At 49.7% G+C, this 18,264-nt stretch overlaps 5 protein-coding genes across 5 annotated transcripts; 2 read left to right on the top strand and 3 right to left on the bottom strand.

Annotated features, from left to right (window-relative positions):
• Positions 1-2,794: 2,794 nt before the first annotated feature.
• On the top strand, positions 2,795-3,361 carry J4E86_011802 (uncharacterized protein; the record flags this gene model as incomplete). The annotated part of the gene is made up of 4 exons (XM_051452284.1): positions 2,795-2,896; positions 2,962-3,137; positions 3,184-3,259; positions 3,317-3,361. The coding sequence occupies 4 exons, from the start codon at positions 2,795-2,797 to the stop codon at positions 3,359-3,361; spliced, it is 399 nt and encodes a 132-aa protein (XP_051296556.1).
• A 683-nt stretch (positions 3,362-4,044) lies between these two features.
• J4E86_011801 (uncharacterized protein) lies at positions 4,045-4,755 on the top strand (the record flags this gene model as incomplete). Its single annotated transcript, XM_051452283.1, has 2 exons — positions 4,045-4,526; positions 4,623-4,755. 2 exons carry the CDS (start codon positions 4,045-4,047, stop codon positions 4,753-4,755), a joined length of 615 nt encoding a protein of 204 aa, XP_051296555.1.
• Positions 4,756-5,817: 1,062 nt separating this feature from the next.
• On the bottom strand, positions 5,818-6,373 carry J4E86_011800 (uncharacterized protein; the record flags this gene model as incomplete). The annotated part of the gene is made up of 2 exons (XM_051452282.1): positions 5,818-5,991; positions 6,230-6,373. The coding sequence occupies 2 exons, from the start codon at positions 6,371-6,373 to the stop codon at positions 5,818-5,820; spliced, it is 318 nt and encodes a 105-aa protein (XP_051296554.1).
• Positions 6,374-6,955: 582 nt separating this feature from the next.
• J4E86_011799 (uncharacterized protein) lies at positions 6,956-8,262 on the bottom strand (the record flags this gene model as incomplete). Its single annotated transcript, XM_051452281.1, has 2 exons — positions 6,956-7,353; positions 8,196-8,262. The coding sequence occupies 2 exons, from the start codon at positions 8,260-8,262 to the stop codon at positions 6,956-6,958; spliced, it is 465 nt and encodes a 154-aa protein (XP_051296553.1).
• A 5,194-nt stretch (positions 8,263-13,456) lies between these two features.
• On the bottom strand, positions 13,457-14,291 carry J4E86_011798 (uncharacterized protein; the record flags this gene model as incomplete). The annotated part of the gene is made up of 2 exons (XM_051452280.1): positions 13,457-13,503; positions 13,601-14,291. 2 exons carry the CDS (start codon positions 14,289-14,291, stop codon positions 13,457-13,459), a joined length of 738 nt encoding a protein of 245 aa, XP_051296552.1.
• Between the last annotated feature and the right edge of the window lie 3,973 nt (positions 14,292-18,264).

Below are 18,264 nucleotides of genomic sequence, written 5' to 3'. Positions count from 1 at the left end.
AATATTGATTCAAGTTGCCTCATAAAAATAGTTGCGCTGCGGCTCAAAAGGGTTGCCCCCTACGAACCTCACCCATCTGATACTAGTCTGGCTGGGCGGGTAGCTGGGTTCTGAGGATCCCAACTACCCTCCTCACATTTATACTTCGTATATAGTAACAAATAGCTACTATATAAGGATTGTATAACACCTTCGGTGGAAAAAGCAAGCCCTTCCACCAACGGGGTCATCCCTCCCCCCCAGCCTAAGCCGAGAATTTAAAGCACCCAAAAGTATATCCCAGCCGAAACTGAGCAATTGAGGCCGAGATCTTGAATGGTTTCCAGCATCCCCTGGCACCAGCCCATTGAACCTTCACGCCCCTTGGGGATTATCGCAAGCAGCACGCCTGGGACAGCCCACTGGGGTATGATGCACGCCCAAATAATCCGTCCACAAGCCGGACATTGATTGAAGTCGCCCATAAGAATAGCCAGCCCGCAGCGAAGCGCAAAAGGGTTGCCCTCAAGGCGCCTCCGGCCGATTCAAAGCCCAAACGTCCCCCGGACCATCTCAAGTGTGTTCAGATGCTTGGCATTTATTCGTTCTCAATCCCACATAGATCTGGTTGTTTCGCCTGACTCCATGTTCCCTCATATAGTGTAGGAACATCGTTCGGCTCGATTTTCGCGTCCCGGGGTTAAGGTGGCGGAAAAGAGCTCGGAGGTGCGCTTTTTTGTATAGGAAACCGTGTAGACCTGCGCAGGCTCATACAAACTATAGGCCAGATCTAAAAAATATAGAGTCTAGTAGCTCTGGGGTGAATTCGACTAAGTACAAAAATAAATTCAGAGTCTAGTAGCTTTGGGGTCAATTCGACCAAGTACAAAAAGAAATACAGAGTCTAGTAGCTTTAGCAGAGTCTAGTAGCTTTAGAGTTACTTCGACCAAGTATAAAAATAAATACAGAGTCTAGTAGCTTTAGGGTGAATTCGACTAAGTCCACAAATAAATTCAGAGTCTAGTAGCTTTGGCAGAGTCTAGTAGCTTTAGCAGGGTCTAGTAGCTTTACTAGAGTGTAGTAGCTTTAGAGCGAGTTCGGCTAAGCATATATATAGAAGTATAGTAGAGAAGTTACTATAATGTTCGAATAACTATAGTAGAAATGTCTTAACCTGAACTATTAAATATCAATCTTTTACGTAAGATTATAGCGTACACGCTATAAAGCTCTAAAATTATTCTTTAAAACCTCTAATATTAGACGAGTAACTACTAATTGATACGGGATGCAAGAGATAGCAGAGTAATAGTATATTGTCTAGTACGGATAGACGAATCGTTGCCTGCTTAGCTACGATCCTCTGGAGGTTCTTGGAGATGCGATACTTCTCTCTTCGTAGAGTATCTCCTCGCGTACGATTCGTATGGAATGCGGGAGGTGTGGTTGGCTCGTCGTCTCTGGGTCGCCTCTGGGTCATCGCAGTACCGTGGGATGGCGATGCTGAACCATGTGCTTCGAATTCCGCGCACACAGCGATGAGTTAAAGGGGGGAGTATATAAAGCGCACTGCAGTGTCTTCGTTGCTTCCACAACACTCACACAATCATGCAGCTCACACCCTTCTCCTTCGCGATGGTGATTATCCTCACGATCATCCACCTTAACGTCTACGCTCGCCTAGCCTACCCTCCAACCTCGCGTCTCGCTAGCGAGCTCGTCGCAAGGACACTCGGTGTCTATTGGCAACCTTGCCCATCACGCTTGGCTCGAAGGATGCGAAATACAATTGTGTAGGGATGACTCCAGCAGCTAGAGCCTTCCTTCTAGCTAAGGAATCAGCTATACAAGGCCTGCTCCTTCGCCTTCAACAACACGCCTACGTACCCACTCCGGCAGAGACTGCCTTCATGGGCCAGATCAGCTTCTGTGGCGACGTCGAACGACATGCAAGGACCAATATCATCCTCGCACCTTACCGTCTGCGAGTCCCGATACGGTATGGGGTTTGAGCTGCTCGGGCTTGAGACAGCAGGAACTAGCATGTGGAAGGTGACATCACTTGGCATAGAAACCAGAATTGAGCAATGAATCGTATTTTGGAACGAATTTGACGTATTTGATCGTATGGGGCCGAAGCCGATTCTCTAGATCTACTTATACTCGCGCTAGGTGAGGTCACCTGATCGTCTGGAACACAGGTTCCTGACAATATCCCCCTTCTTAGCTCTGATCCCTTAGGATCAGCCAGAATGGGCGATTCTGGGCCATAGTAGGCCGTAGTACGGTTTGTTTTTGGGAAACGATCGGTTGGCGTGTGGTTAGACTTGGATTGCGTCGTATTGCGAAGATGCCATTTTTCAGACTCACCTTCACCTTCACCTCGCAATGTCCTCGCTCACCGCCAAAATGGGCGATAACAGGGCATTGTAGCAAACACAACTGCCTACGCTAGTGGCCAGCGTCTTGGCGGCATTGTATTGAGATCTTTTGGATTTCTCAACCGTCGTTCCTACAATCACCCGCGACAATCGGGTAAGTACTTCCGATTTTGCTGTTTCCTAATAGAATCCCCAATAGCCTGTTATAGCCTATTTTAGGCCATTATAGGGTATTGTAGGTCGTCGAGGTGTATACCAAGCTAACATGATACCAGTTAACGATCACTAGCACCACATCGACCACCCCGTTTACGTTTGCGTTCTCTTCGACAACTTCGATTCTGCCAACCTTTAAAAGCTACAATTTGGCACATCACTATCTGTAAGACCCTCCCAATTCAACAATTCATGTACTAACTCCTTTATAGCGACTATGGCTACTCTGCTTAACGTCTGGTGGTTCAACGACAACCACAGCTACTACACCCGCCTACAGCTGCACGCCAACCGCCGCCTTATTATTCCCAAGATAACGGTATGTATATCTATCCTACTCTGCTCCCTCTTACCTATATGCTTTACTAACTATATCTATTCTAGCTTATCGCCATGTTTGGCGAACTGCTAGATGTCCCTGCCCAGAACTTGGTCGAGAACGGCGGCGAGATCACTATCAAGAACCACCCCCCTCAATATGAGGTTCAATTCAACGATGTAGGGAAGCTCCGGGATCCCCGTGTCTGGTTTGACGCTCGGGTTCTGAAGGAGATTATAACGTACGTTGTACCTTAACTCTAGTACCTTAAGCTAATATGTAGAAAGTCAGGAATCAGTAGCAGGCCCCTGTGGTTTCGAGTTCTGCGATGACAAGCCGAAGTACCTGCTCGACTGTTGGGGGGTTCTGCCTAGTAATGCCCAAGATAGGCACCAGTGCCTTAACGGACGCATCGAGCAGTGGACTATGGATTTCCAAGTACATCCTGCTGGAGTTCGGGTCTAGAGGAAGAGGCAAGTAAGGGGTAGAGTATGAGCGATCACGCCCCTCTCGATAGACGACCAAGATCGCGAAACCGGCCTTGCTCGTCGACAAAAGTTGTAAGTCTCATCGCACCGGGCTCTGGAGGAGTAGAAGTAGTCCTCGCGAGCAGAAAAAAAACTGCGGGATCCTTTGTTCTTGAGGTGCACGGTATACGGCCGCTGAACGCCCCAGAAGCTTCTCAAAATGGTCGATCGAATGATCCAGCGCGGAAAGTGCGGAAAATCTTACGATCGACTACTTCCATCAAAACGTCCATCGTTTCATCGTCGACCATGCCCACCTGCAAGAATCCCCCAGATCAGGAAGCAACACTGCGAGGATTCGATAGATCGGAAAAGGAAGCTTCAATCGAAGTGGAGCCCATTGTCATTGATCGCGAGAGTTGGTACACCGATCCCACCAAAATCGATGATAACGATATTCACATGATGGGCTAGTGTTTGGATCTTGGAGGCGTCCAAGTAGCCTTTGTGGGTGCTTATGGTCTGGTGTTTGGAGTTTGGCGGCGTTGACGTAGCCTTCGCGGGTGCTCACAGCCTGGTTTTCGGAGTCTGCGTGCGTCCACGTAGCACTCGCGAACCCTCGTGGTCTGGTAAATCGACTCTGCAGGAGTGGAAGTACCTAGGTAGCCTCCGCGGGCTCTCATGGTCTGGCGTCTGAGCTCCGGGAGCCTCGGTGTGGCCGCCACGGTCTCCCACGGACCCAACCTGCAGTTTGATCTGGGTCTCGCGTCCACGCCCCTCTCGATGAACGACCAAGATCGCGAAATCAACGTTCCGTGTATTTCCACATATACACCCGCAGGCGCCGAGCTGAATGAAGACGTGCCTTCCGGTTCTTCGCGAAGCAGCAGCCCCGTCGAGATTACCAGCGAAGATGACGAGCAAGCCTCACAGATAGAACCTTCTTTCCCGATCAATGAGTACAAGTCTCCGCTGAAGAGATGCTTAGTCGAACCAGGGCGGTACAGGGCTTTTCGCACGGGTCTGTACACGTTGTTCGCGATAACGAAACCGAAGGCGCGACAGATACCGTTCGACAAAGTCCTCAGAGTCATCAACAACAACCTTTCAGTCGAGAAGCAGTTCTCTCCTCCACAAGCAAAGCAGGTCCTCCGTGCGCGCGGGTATATCACCGCCAGACGTAGATGTTGTAGACCTCGGGTGTAGTAGAACAGGCCACGTATTCGCCTAGCGTGCCGAACACAAAACAAAGACTACAGCCAACTAGCTTTGGATACATTTGGTGTGCAGGTTCTGGCCACAGTCGTCGCAAAAGATATTTGGCGCACGGTCCAACATTCCTTCAGTGCAGACGGAGCACTCGCCTTCGATAACTTTGCGACGCTGAAGTGAGCTCTGGTCTCCATCTTTCTTCGCTTCGGCGAGGGTGGTACATATGTATCATCCTCCTCCTCGCTATCTGACGTCTCTGCGCCCGGGTCGTAGATGCGGCTCTCGTCGACCGGGTCGTATCGGCGTCCTCTTTCATCAATGTAGGGCGCGTAGGCCACGGCTGGTGGCTTTGTCGTTCTTGATGAACGTGAGGAAGCCATTTAACTGTTGAGGGAAGAATTATAGCGTTTAGGGAGTTAAAAGATTGAAAAGTTGAAGTAGTCCTCGAGAGCCCTTATGGTCTGGTGTTTGGGCTCTCGAGGCGTCCACGTAGCCTTCGCAGTTGCTCATAGCCTCGTGTTTAGGCTCGAGAGGAGTAGAATTAGTCCCTGGACCAACCCCGAGGTACTCGAGCGCCTGTTCATCGCAACACTCGCAAGCTTCGATAACAAAGTACGTCCACCGCACACTACCTACACCCTAATTAAACTGCACATCCACAGCATTATCGACGTTGAGGTAAACATCCGCGAAATCGCCACTCTCTACGGCGGCGAAATGACCTACGACGCTCGCGAGCCCTCATGGCCTAGTGTTTGGATTCGGGAGGCGTCTAAGTAGCCATCGCGGGTGCTCATGGCCTGTTCTTCAGGCTCTAGGGGAGCTGAAGTAGCCTCCGCGAGCCCTCATGGCGTTTTGTTTGTGCTCTCGAGGCGTCTACGTAGCCTTCGCGGGTGCTCATAGCCTGGTTTTGGGCACTAGAGGAGTTGAAGTAGCCTTCGCGGGTGCTCATAGCCTGGTTTTGGGCACTAGAGGAGTTGAAGTAGCCTTCGCGGGTGCTCATGGCCTGGTGCTTAGGCTCTCGAGGCGTTGAAATAGCCCTCGCGAGCCCTCATGGCCTGGTAGTTAAACTCTAGAGGCGTTGAAGTAGCCTTCGTGGGCGCTCATGGGCTAGTGTCTCAGCTCCGGGAGCCTTAGTGTGGCCGTCTCGGTATCCCGTGGACCTAACCTGCAGCTTGATCTTGCCTTCAGGAGCGCGTTGTCCACCAGAGAATTTAAACAAGGATACTGTCCCGCGTCTATCTAAGACTTGGCGTCTTTGACGTAGTCCACAACTACGTCACGAACAAACTGGATAAGGTACTCTTCTTCTTCGATGCCGGCTTGGTTGATGAGACTGGGAAGATCGCAGAAACTTAAAGATGGTGAACCTGGCTGAGTGATGGAGATGCACACAATGTTCGGACTGAACTTTGCCTTTGGGATGTTCTCCAAGTGTGGCAAGACTCGGAAGCATGAATTTGCGGTAGTTAACGAGGGGACTAATAGTGGCCAGTTGTGCGCGGCGAATGATGTGCTCCAGGCTATTAGAATTGTTGGTATCGGCAAAGAAAGCGTCGTTAGGCCTCGCAGGTATCCTTACTTCCACGCTTTGACCCCAATTATGAGAAGTCAGTATTTCTAGGCGTCGGACTATACCCCCTTGATTGCTTACCCGACGGCGAGGGGTTGATACGCTGCGTGCCCTCTTCTTTGGCTTTGAAGACAGAAGGGATGGTATTGGTCTGTTGTCTTCTTCGTCGCCTGAATGCGCATTGTCTTGGAGGTACTCTTGGCGGTTATCGACGGGTTCGTGCATTTGAACACGGTTATCCTCAAACAGCGGCTAGCGCATGACGCCGTTGGGTAACCGTTTCCCTGAGCGTGCAGGATGTGCAGAACGTGGATGCGTCTTCGAGACGACGGCTAGGATTGATATGAGCTAGAAAAGAAGTGTGGTTAGCAGGGACTTGGTGTCGCTGTCGATGTGCTAGTATGGTGCCCACACGATAGCCGACTGCTTCAATGCACATGACTCGATGATTCAGCGCTTGTTTCTACCCAAGTAGATTCAGGTGGCGCCGTTTCTGCACCTACGGGAGATTGATCAATTTGCGCAGTCAAAATTCTCTCCTCTTTAGATGGGTCTTGGACGTTCATTCGCTGTCACTGGGAATATAGATGACTTCGTCATCGCCGTCTTGAACACTGGGGTCGCGAAGTCGTCTGGTGGTCCTGCTGGCTAAAGCGGTTATCCTATCAGTGAAATTGTTGATGCCATCCAGCACTCTATCGAGGAGATTCAAAGACGGAAAGCCGCTTGTATTCCTGCGTCGTGGTTGCATCGACTCTTCCCTAAGGCGCATGGAAGGCGATTAATCGTACGACCAGAAAGGTCCTCTTACTGGGCGGGGCTCCAGTAACAGCAATAAGGCGAGAGGTAAAGCACATCGACCTTCCAGCTCTTATTGCGAACACCCTTTGGCGGAAGGCGATGCGCCTTCATTTCCCATGCGTACGCACCAGGATAATTCAGGCGGTATGCAGCCAAAGCGTCTTCGATATTGTTACTATCCCACCAAACACAGTACCCGGATTGGGCAGCGCCTTGACTTGCACCTCCAGCTCCGCAGACTACGTCTTTGAACACGAGACAGCCCTGCTTCGATGGATGCTGGGTCTTTCGCTTTGGTGGCTCTTGTTGCAAGATCTCGAAGTCAAGAGAGTCGTCGCGTGCATGCCGCTTCTTCACAGAAGTCGCCTGGTTCGCGACAACGTATCCGTCCTCTTCAGTTTCGTCTACCGATATGAAGTCTGGCGAGAATTACCGGGATCTGAAGTTTAAGCTGGTGCCACAGTAGCATCCGCCTCGTGGGTATGTAGATGACAAGCGACGCCTCTATATGGCTTTGTCCTTGTGCTACTTATGTAGAGAATGTTGACGACACGGCAAGTGAGCCTACCACTGTGGAAGATCTGTCGCTTGACTTCGTCCTTACTCGTACTATTCGGCCATGCAGCACAACCGTCAGATCGGAGGCGGAGGAAAGGGTAGGGTTTGTTGGCCAGCGTACAGTCTCGAACTCGAAGACATCTTCGATTTCGATGTCTTCCGTTCCAGCGACAAAAGGTGATGTAGGGTCATCTTCATCAAGACGTAGGACCATGCCCAATTCGTTTGTCTTCCCTTAAGAGAAGTCAGTACATGTCCTCAAGTCTGTCTTTCGGTCGTACTCACACTCGAAGACCTGACCAAGGTACTTTGTACACCTCATGCGCTAACCTCGAAGTCGCACTTCATCCGTCTCCATATTCATGAGTATGTTCTTAATGCGTAGAAAGTCTCCCAAACGCATAGCACCCCCATTTTGGTTTGAGCGATCTTTCAATTCCACTGTGTCGCCTGGTTTGATGACGAAACCTGTGCCGACTTTGAATCTCTGTATTGCAACATCCAGTAGAGATATGTTGTTGCTTGGCGGAGGTTTGTGCGTGCGGGTCTTTTCCCTCGTTTGAGCTCAGAGTGGTTGGTGTAGCAGACGCCTCACGAGAATGAATCGCGATGATGTCAAGATCGGACTCGGAGTCTAAAGGTGAATGTCAATTGATGAGCTTCGACCAACTTGGAAGTAGCGGCGCACCATAGTCAAGCAACTCGATATCGCTCTCATTGTCGTTCCACTTCTCGTCATCTTCGTCGAGTACCATGTAGGGTCGTGTTGACGACGTGTTGTCCGCTGCTGCTGCTTGATGTTAGTGACTATGAAATTTAGAGTAGAAGGCGCGACGATCCACGCGACGTACCTAGCAGTTGCCTTTTGCACGAAGTTGTGACTAGGTGATTGCTGCAATACGCGCGCAAGCAACGATAGCTGGAGATTGATCGCGACTTGCGAGTTGCGAAAGGCAACGAAAACGTAGGGATATTATTGCTGTAGCCGTTATTTAAAACTGCTTGCGTAATAGTTAGCAGTCGAAACTGCGAGACACACTGTGTTGTTATTCTAGCAAAGAGGCCAAAGCGTTAAGGCATCCACGGTAAAGGTAAGTCTGCTAGACGCTAGAAGAGGAATGTAAGCTGTAGGTTAGTGTTATTAAAGATAGCGTAGGCAGCGTAAAGAACTATAATAACAACATAGCAAATAAGCAGCCTCTATAGAAGATCTGTTGCCTAACCTCGTCTGTATTTATACTATTCGGTTATGCAGCACAACTGTTCGATCAGAAGCCGAGAAACAGGTAGCATTTGTTAGTTAGCGTACATTCGCGACCTGTAAGACCTCTTCAATTCTAAAAGACTTATAAACTACTATAGTAGAACTACTGTAAAAACAAAAGTATTATTTCTACAACATAGCATTACTTTTAAAACTAAACAACTAGCACTAACGTAATATGTAAGGATTTCTAGAGATATTATAGACAATATATAGTATAAAAATAGATTATAATCATCTCTTTCTTACTACTATGAAATAGTAAAAACACTGCATAGTATTACTCTATTTCTTTTATAAGTAGAGAACTAGCTTTTCTATCTATAGTAAACGATAAACCGTAATAGTATTTAGTAGAAACTAAGTATTGTTTGCTACTATTTACTGCATTAACCCGTCGACGTTTCCGAGCCCAGCCTCCGAGTTCTTCGCCTGCGAGACGATCGAGTCCTACCTTACCGACCCTGTCCGCACCAACGCCAATCTCATCCACACTTCTTAACCTGACCTGCCGACATTTAGGTGGCTTCTTACCCAGTACAACCTAGCCCAAAGCAGCGGGATCAACTTCGAGGCGCTTACGGCTGTGTTGGCAACCGCAAGCCGCACAAGCTACCCTCCTGGTAACGGTGCGGTATGCGACGGCTGTCTTCGGAGTAGCGCGCGGCTTATAGATGAGTGTCGGAATATCGGCGCTGAGAATCTGCTCGAGGGCCTAGGTCTTGGTGCTCCAACCTGCACAAACTGCTTCGCTGCTGGTGTAGCATGCGAATGGAAAGAGGCGGATGCAGAGGAGGAAGCTGCTTTCTACTAAAGCTAGGGGTTTGACGAAGAGGGAGCTACAAACGAGATAGTTGTTTGGTTGGGCTCGACACGAGATGCTATGTATTAGAGTACAGTCACGACAACTTGCAAGCCTTTCCATCTCGACCTTACTTTACGGTAAGCTATTCTTAAGACTGCTGTAGTAGAGGCAACTAGACGTGCGTAGAGCGCGTTGGGAGCAGAGAAGGCAAGTGGTTTTGTTTACTTTGTATGTACCCAAGAAGAAAGGTCTGTTCGGATTAGACTACCTATCTTGGAGCTAGCTCTAGGTCCACCCCAGGTTTGCATGTAATTATTGCTTCTAGCTCGTCTATTTCAGAAACACTGCGCCATGAGCTTGGTCGTGAGTAGAAACTGCTGCCACCACTAGAATTGCGCCATTGTTGAGGCTCTCTTCTCGTCGTCTGTTTTAATCGAGCTAGCTGTAGTGGTTTAGGCCAAGCCCCTTCTAAGTCTCTATCTAACGCGCTTGGCTGCCTGCCCTCTCCCTGTGAAGAGAATATAGGACCTAGTGACGGCAGCTCGCAGACGGCCCCTTTATCCTCTTGTCTTTTCCTTGTTTCTCTCTCTGTTCCTTGCTCGAGCTCTGTAGGCGTAGCTAGCGTAGTGCTACTCGCAAATTCTGCACCTAAAATACTGTGCGGTGTAGTATAGGACGCGCATTGTGTTGTAACAAGTGGTAGACGAGCTATGTGCTGTTGTGCTGCTGGTGGTCTGTAATCGCTAGTGCCTTTCTCCCAGCGTATTACCCTGCTCGGCTGAGCATAGTCCTTTTCAGGCACAGGTGGACGGGTTTGGTATCGTGCGGCTAGGCGGGTGCGGTGTACCCGTGCCCAGATGTATATGAATGCTAGAAGGGCACACATAAACAAGGCGACTGGTATAGCAACTATCCCAACAATAACCGGGGCAGAGGGGTTTTGGTAAGGATACTGAGTGTTGGTCGGGGCGCTGGTAGTTGGCATTTTGGTGGACGTATCTTTAGCCGTTGTAGAAGCGTCAAATCGCGCAGAGTTGTCGTCTGCTATTAAGAGCGCTTGGTGGGTAGAGGTAGAGAGAGGACGCAAGGCAGTTGGTTACCGCATGCATGTGTCAACATAGTGTGTATTATAGAGCATCTGTAGTATTAAGATAGAGACTGCTTCTAGCGCTACAAGTGGCACAGAAGGCGCATTAGATAGGCGCCAAAATACAGGATGAGGCGCAGTGCATTAGTAGCACTACTAGCACGAATGGTTTTCTTTCTAGTGAGGGCTAGGGTTCGACGCCGTAGGGTTGGTTAGATCTGTGTTCCGTAGCTATGATGCTATAGGGATCGAGGGTTGCAGTGCCATTATACAAGAGTTAGCCAATCACTAGCTATAGTAGGATGTTCGGTTCCTGGCAAGAACCGAGTACCCTAACCCTCTCTACCCTCCCTGGCTCTCCAAACCAAGCGACTCTCCACGCTATGCCTCACAGCGAGCACTTGCACTGCCTCCAGCGTAACCAACTGCAGCAAGGTTCCAAGACGACGCCGCAAGTAGAGTGTAGTCGTGTTTTTAGAGACAGCGCGTAACGAGACCAACGCCGCAATACGCGCTCGGAACATTACTCGCAAAGTTCCCTTACTTCCTGCACGCGCGTACGTATCGGTCGCATAAGCGCGTCCAGCGGTTGCCGCTAATAGTGTGTGGGTTTCAGGATGCTGCGTCTCCCCGCGCCACGCTACCTAGCGCCGGCGTTAATACCACAACGCAGGTACTGCAGCACAGACCACTTGCGGATAAGTACATGACTAGACTTGACAGCCGCACTGCTTCGACTACTACTTGCGACCTTCTCTAGCTTGCTTCTATACTTCGTCTGCATACGCACTCCGTTATTGTTCTGTCACTGCTTTGTTGCTTCGGAAGTCTTGGGTCCTCAATTAAAGCTACCATGGCTGCGCCTAACTTCTCGTCTGGTGCGTGGCTTCGCTACGAGTCCTTTACTATTGTCAAACCACTACTAAGACACATCGCTAGTGGACGATACACTAGGCCTCTACAACTACAGTCCAAACCAGCCTGTTGCCGTTTTTGGTATTCTTAGCTTCGTAGTAGTTGCGGCTGTCCACCTATGGCAGTTCTCGCGAAATTGGCCATGGCATTTCTGGGCCATGAACGCCGGACTAGCAGGCAGGATGCTCATCTCCAGCAACTCTAGTGCGGAACTAACACCCAACCAGTAGAGTGTGTTGGACTTGGAACTCGTGTTGTGTCGATTTCTCAGCCTACAAACCCACACGCATTCTTTACGAGCTATGTTGCTCTTCTGTTAGTACCTCGAAATCTCTAGTGTACGTACCAAAGAGAGCTGACTATGTCTATGTACAACAGGTTAGCGCCTTCCTTTGTCGCGATCGCGTGTTACGCTGCATTTAGTCGGATCATGCGCTGGGCTACACCACCAGAGAGACGTTCAATGCGACTAGTTGGGTATCTTCTACGCTTCCTCGCCCCAACATCTATTCTTCTGGTTCTTGCAGCATCTTTCTTGACCGTGTTAGGCGCCAGTATTACTGCGGTCACCTATCGGAAGCAAAGCTTGTCGGAACAGCTACCCCAGGAAGGCCTTGGTATGCTCAAGGCGGGCCTTATTCTACAGCTAGTAGGGCTTGCTACAGCAAGCAGCCTAGCTGTGTGGTTTATGTTGGTCAGTCGCTGCTGGACTAGTAGCTCGCTACCACCTACAACCTATCGAAGAGTGGAATGGCGCTCGCTAGGCTGGGCTGTTACTGCAGCTATGCTACTTCTCACCGTAAGTCCAAACTGAAAAAGAAAAGAAGAAAACCTCCCACTAGTTATAGTACCTAATAGAGAATGGTTGATAGATTCTTGCTATATACCGCATTGCTGAGCTCTACAGCTCTCTAGGGAGTAGCCTTGGCTATCTTGCTCGGTTCGAGTGGCCGTTCTGGCTCTTTGACACCATCCTAATGTTAGGTATAGCTACACTACTGTATCTCATCGGCCAACCTTTCGCTTACAACTCTCTAGGCATATCCGTTCTACTTGCTATTCTTTACCCTGGGCAAGTTTTACCGTCCGAATTTAGAAGTTTCTACCTTCGGAAGCCGTGATGATACAATGCTATAGAACACAGATAGCTCGGTTATAGTAGAGCTGCAGAAGATTTTCCCTTTGGCTTGTGTAGTTTAACAATCGTGCCGAGGCGGAAGGCGCAAAGCAAAGCTAGCTATAGTGTAGCGTGTAGGGTAAATAATACAGTGCGCCTTAGACATAGACTGCGGTCTGGCTCTGTTTCGGGCTGGTTATTGAGATGGTACTTTGGCATACGGTATCCTAGTTGTACCGGTGAATTGTGGTTGCGTAGGAATAAAGCGTAAGCTACCGATAGCGTATCGGGTTAAAAATTCATAGCAGGCTCACGTTTTCCTAGAGGTGCTTCTCTAGTAAGACAGATCTTGTTGACTAGCGTGTCACCGGTCTTGAGAGAAGCACAAGCATGCTAGCGTTGCGCAAATAATGGGCGTGGACCTTTCCACACTGTGTAGAGTATACTTGCACTGATAATTCTCTAGAATAAGCTCTACTTCCACTCGTCTGTATACGTGTAGACCTTTTCTACTGGTACATCCCTCGTTCTTCTGTTTCTCTGGATCCTTTGCGAGTCGAGGTCAAAGCAGTCTACTGTCTGGATAGTAGTACATAGTGGCCACAAGGTGGCTGTCTCCATATCGCAGAAGGCGCCCTCCGCTATCGAAACAAAATCTGGCCCAAGCGACATCTTGTCAGCGCAAAGCTCTCGCGCGCTATGCCCTTGCATATGGCTAACCGTGAGGCGGTCGGGATGGAGGTTTTTGATACCCCGGACTGTTAGCGCTCTTCGGCCGTGAAGCGTTGATGCTTGTCGTCTTCGAAGCCTGTGGCTGTCCATATTTGTGTGGTCCGGATAGGCGCGCATCTTCCGATCTTGGCCTTGATCTGGTTTCTCTAACGCGCCCGCATTAGAGGGCTTACTTGGGTCGTCAGAGTTCGTTTCTCTTTGGTACTCTAGCGGTGGGTTGAAGAATGGGGGTATAGAGTCAGGTAGGATGTCGGGATGGAATGTCATCCGCGCTGAGTTCTGGCAGAGGCGTCCTTCGTCTTCGTTGTATTGGGCTAGCAATCCTGCCTCGCCGCTAAAATCTCGAATATGAAGGGTTACACCCTTGGCAATAATTCCGTTGTCGTGGTTTGCGTCGAGCCATACACACCGAATTGGTTGGTTGGAATTTCCAACTGTGTACTTGCTGTTGTACCACTGCGCACCGCAAGTGTATCCAACGTCCCCCGTCCAGGCCCACTGAACATTTCCGCCAGAGGCAGCCACAGCGGCAAGACATATACCGTCATTCTCATGCATAACAATCGATATGTACGCCGGGTTTGCAGGAACTCCTCCGTTCTGGTAGTTGTCGAGAGAAAACCCAATAGTCGTCCCTTTCTTGTCACCTACATGGCCGTTCTCATCCCCTTTGTATTGGGTTATCCTGTTCCCCTGTTCGTCCCACACAGCTATGTGAGGCATACTGCCCCCTGCATTTGGATTGCTGCCAACCCCGAGCGAAATCTGCGTTTGCTTGGTGGGATCCGGTTGTTTGGTTTTGAGGTAGGCAAGGGGCAGGAAAGTGGCCACAAGAGCACCGACATTGATTAAAGCGTTCGCCATAGAGGCAGTTGGAGCGTGTTGTTCGTCTGAAAGTTCGGTTTGGGAGAGTAGGAAGGGGAGGGCAAGTGCAGTGAGAGACGATAGACGAGGGTCAGTGTAGATGTAATAACCAGGTAGGTCGACCAGCAAATCTTTGGCGTTTTGTTCTCAATGCCTCCTAGGTGTTATTTCGGGGCAGGATAACTAAGCGCTAGAGAAACCACCTTGTTCTTCACAACAGCTTTGCCGCATGCGAAGCTAGACGCGGCGTAGTAGTCGGCCCTGGCGGCTAAACGCCTGTAGAGACAGCCTCGGCGCGTACAACCTAGTTCCTATTAAGAGAGCAGCACACTAGCCTACCGCGGAACTGTCTGCCTTATTCTGGTTTCACATTAAGCAACGCTGTTGTTGTGTACCCGCCAGGAACCTGTTGTTACCGAGCGCTTCGTGTGGCGTGCAGCAGACGAAAGACCCTATACGCTCGCCCACGCTGTACCCACTTTAAGCGCCGCGTACGCCCCAAGACTTGTGCCCTAGAGGCTAGTTTCTATGGATATGCTCCCGTTTTGTTTGTTGTCTCGCATGTATCGTACTGGCATGCTCGTGGAGAGCCTGTCTGCGGAAGGATCTCGACCTAGAGGGAGTTAGGTACATAACCACCGTCTTAGTACCTAGGTAGCCATTAGAACTGCAACATCAATCTATACGCCAAGACAATCGGCTACTTCTGTTTATTACTACTTCCCATCTCTGAATAACTAGGCAATCTTGCTTGCGTTTAGCTATGCGGCTCTTATGGTTGCAGACGCTGCTCTTAGCAGCTATCATCAGCCTGCCACTAGACGGACTCGCTGCTCCCTGTAAGATACGACACACGCTGTCTTTTCCACACAGACGTACAGGTTGTACTTACACCTTCTAGGCCCGCAGAAGAGATGCCCTACACAAAACCTTGTCACCCGGGGAGCGGAAGCTGGCATTATACCAATTCTCCCTATCCCGAAGCCCATAGTACCCGTCATTCGGCCTTGGCCAATCGCCCCCAAGCCTATTAAGCCCAAACCAATTACCCCTAAGCCCGTGAAGCCAGCGCCGCCGCCCAAGCCCCTCGAGCCTGCGCAACCTAACCCAGGCGCGGGCCCTCGGTGTAAGAGAGCTCCTGGAGACGCTTGTGCGAACATTACTCCCTTCTCCGACGCAGAGCTCGAGGGAGCCCGCCTAAAGGGACGAGACGCTCAGGCTACATTGTTAGCAACACAAAGAGCAACCCCTGCACGCCAAGATGTTGAACGAACGGCCGTATCTACAAAGTACAATCACCAAGATGAAAAAGATCAGAAGCCTCCAATGGATGAAGAAGAAATAGAATTTCTCGGTCAGAGTCAACTGCAGGTATCCTATACCTCCGATCCTGTTTGGACCCAGGCTACAACCCGCAATCAAGTAGGGGTAAATCCCAAATTAGACAACATCATCTTGGACACTTCTACGAGCTCCAAGGATAGAGGGATCGTAATAAGCGATAGCAGAAACAAAGAAAATGATCTAGCGGCGGGAGAAGATAAGGTGCCATGGTCAGACATGGTTATGTTCGATCTTACGCGAGCGTTTAGAGACGCCGAGATGAAGCCTAGTGAGCTGCAATACATGATTCGGAGCAACATCATGTCTGGTTCGAGCGCTTCCAAGACGCAGGGCTATATTGAAGAGGCTATCAAGCGGATCAAGGGCAATCGTAGTAGGGTCAACACGTTCCGGAGCGATCCAGCAGCGCCTGGTATACTTCCGGACGAAGTGGCGGCTTATCAACTTCTAGCAGGATCAGATCACGTTCATCGAGTTCTTCTTATGCTCAACGACTATCCTAGCACTATGAAGAACGTTAGAGTGGAATCGCTAAGTGTAACTACACCAGCTACTGAAGGCGCCGAGGAAGTTTATAACATCGTTATTAAGTTTACTAAGCTTGATGCGCCATAGGGGCAGTAGAAGAACAGGACGCCTAGTTAGCAGACACGATACTATTACCTAGCTAACGTGGGCCCCCCTGGACCTACTACATCAATACAGTGCCACTGTACGCGCCGGTTAGCCTATTCTAAAATTAGACCGCTACTCGTAGCCAATGAACAGTCTTCGCTAAGCGCGCTTCTTCCGCAATGCAACGTTATAAAAGGGCTACCCATTCCGGTTCAAAGGGTTACTAGACCGGCTACCCACTTGTTCCGTCTTCTCTTGCTAGCAAGTAGCCATTCTGTTCGCGATATCAACTGTTCCACACACTATGCATCTACTCGATTTGCCAGTAGAGCTTTTGCACGAAATCCTTGGTTGGGCTATTTCAGTCCGGGGAATCAAGCGCGGCCTCCGGTTACGGCTTGTGAATAGTAGGTTTTGCTCTGCCGACTGTGTTATGTTCTGCTTACCAACGGCTATAGAAATCTTTGCTAGCGAGATTGTGGCCGCGCTTTCGCTATTCAAGCTTCTTGACACCTACTTCAAGCGCCTGCCCATTGGCAGCGACGAGGCTGTACCTTCTATTGCTACAACCTATCTTGGACGCCGAGTATTGAGCGAGCGTCGCGGTGGGGCTCCTGTGCTACTCTGGATTCGCAGCGTCGCCAACCGACTAAGCCAAGAGACGGATGACGAACGAAACGAGTATGACTACGTTCGGCAGCTATGCCCTCTTGTGTTGAAAGAGTGTAGCGTACGCCTTGACAAGCTATGGACGGTGGACCAAGCCGTGGGATGGTGCGACGGGCTTTTCAACGAGAGCAACTTGGAAACTGATGTCTATATCACTGCGGTATATACACAGACGCTCCCTGTTGTTTCTAGAAGGATCTCGAGCAGAAAAGGGTTAGCGACGAGCAGTCTCCTCTTTGGTGATGCACGTCTCCATGCTGGTCAGTACGGTAACCAGGAGCTCCTTGCCGCTATGATGGACCTACGGTACGAGAGCGACTTTCAAAGACGGCGAACTTCCTTTTTAGTCAAAGCTGCCGAGTATGGACGAGTAGGCGTAACGCGGTTTGTGTTGGATTTCCAGGCCGTAGAGCGTCCGTGGTTGTTTTCAAGAAAGATTAAACGGCCGTCGTATCTCTCTTGTAACGAAAGAGAGCTAGCTTGGCTGAACACACCTAGCCGGGAAATTTTTGACCTGGTGATGGAGAAACGAAGGGAGCACTGCGTTAGCCGAACGTTTGGCGTTACGGAATACACAGGATTCTTGGCGTATAGCGCAAGACATGGATGGGTAGCGATGACGGAGCACTATCTTGCTCTTGGAGCGCGTGTAGACGGCCTAGGATTGTGTAGCGAGTATAGGCAACGACCGCTTCTAGGCGCTTGTAGAAACGGGCACAAGGAGGTAGTTGAGGTGTTGCTACGACATGGTGCGAGCGTGTGTAAGCCAGCGTTGGAGACCGCGGTAGGACATGGACATTTTGAAGTTGCTTCTCTGCTTCTAGCGTACAACGCAGAGGTAGGGAGTGCACTTGCGGTAGCGGTTTGCAAGGGGTACAGACGTATTGTTCGTAGGCTACTAGAGCGTGGAAGCTACGACAAAGGATTGTTGCAAGGCTTGCTTGATCGAGCGGTTGAGATAGAGGACGAGGGTATGTTAGAAGATCTGCTCGCGTATTGTAGTGTTGCTAAGTATTCTATAGTCTAGCAATGTGTTTACGTAGTACATGTAAATAAAATAAGCATGTGCTAACTCTTTTTCTAGTTATTTTATGTTGTTAAAGTAATTACCGCTTGTATATAATTAGGGTTCGCATAGACACGATTAGTACTTACGTTAGAATTATTTTAATTACTAGCTAGAACTTAACTCTATTATTATTAAGCTACGTGTTAACTTTTAACTCCTGGTATTTAACTGTCTGCTAAGCCTAACCAATACGAGGCCGGGTGTGAGGCCTCACATTCGCTTAAAGTGGCTTAGCGCTAGAGTTTCCCACTTTTCGTGAGGAAATTCTGACCCCTA

This window comes from Alternaria arbusti (assembly GCF_024043155.1).
Source record: "Alternaria arbusti strain BMP 1465 chromosome Unknown scaffold_50, whole genome shotgun sequence".
NCBI lineage: Eukaryota > Fungi > Ascomycota > Dothideomycetes > Pleosporales > Pleosporaceae > Alternaria > Alternaria arbusti.
Note: the sequence above shows the minus strand (reverse complement) of the source record. Positions and strands in the feature narration are given on the sequence as shown.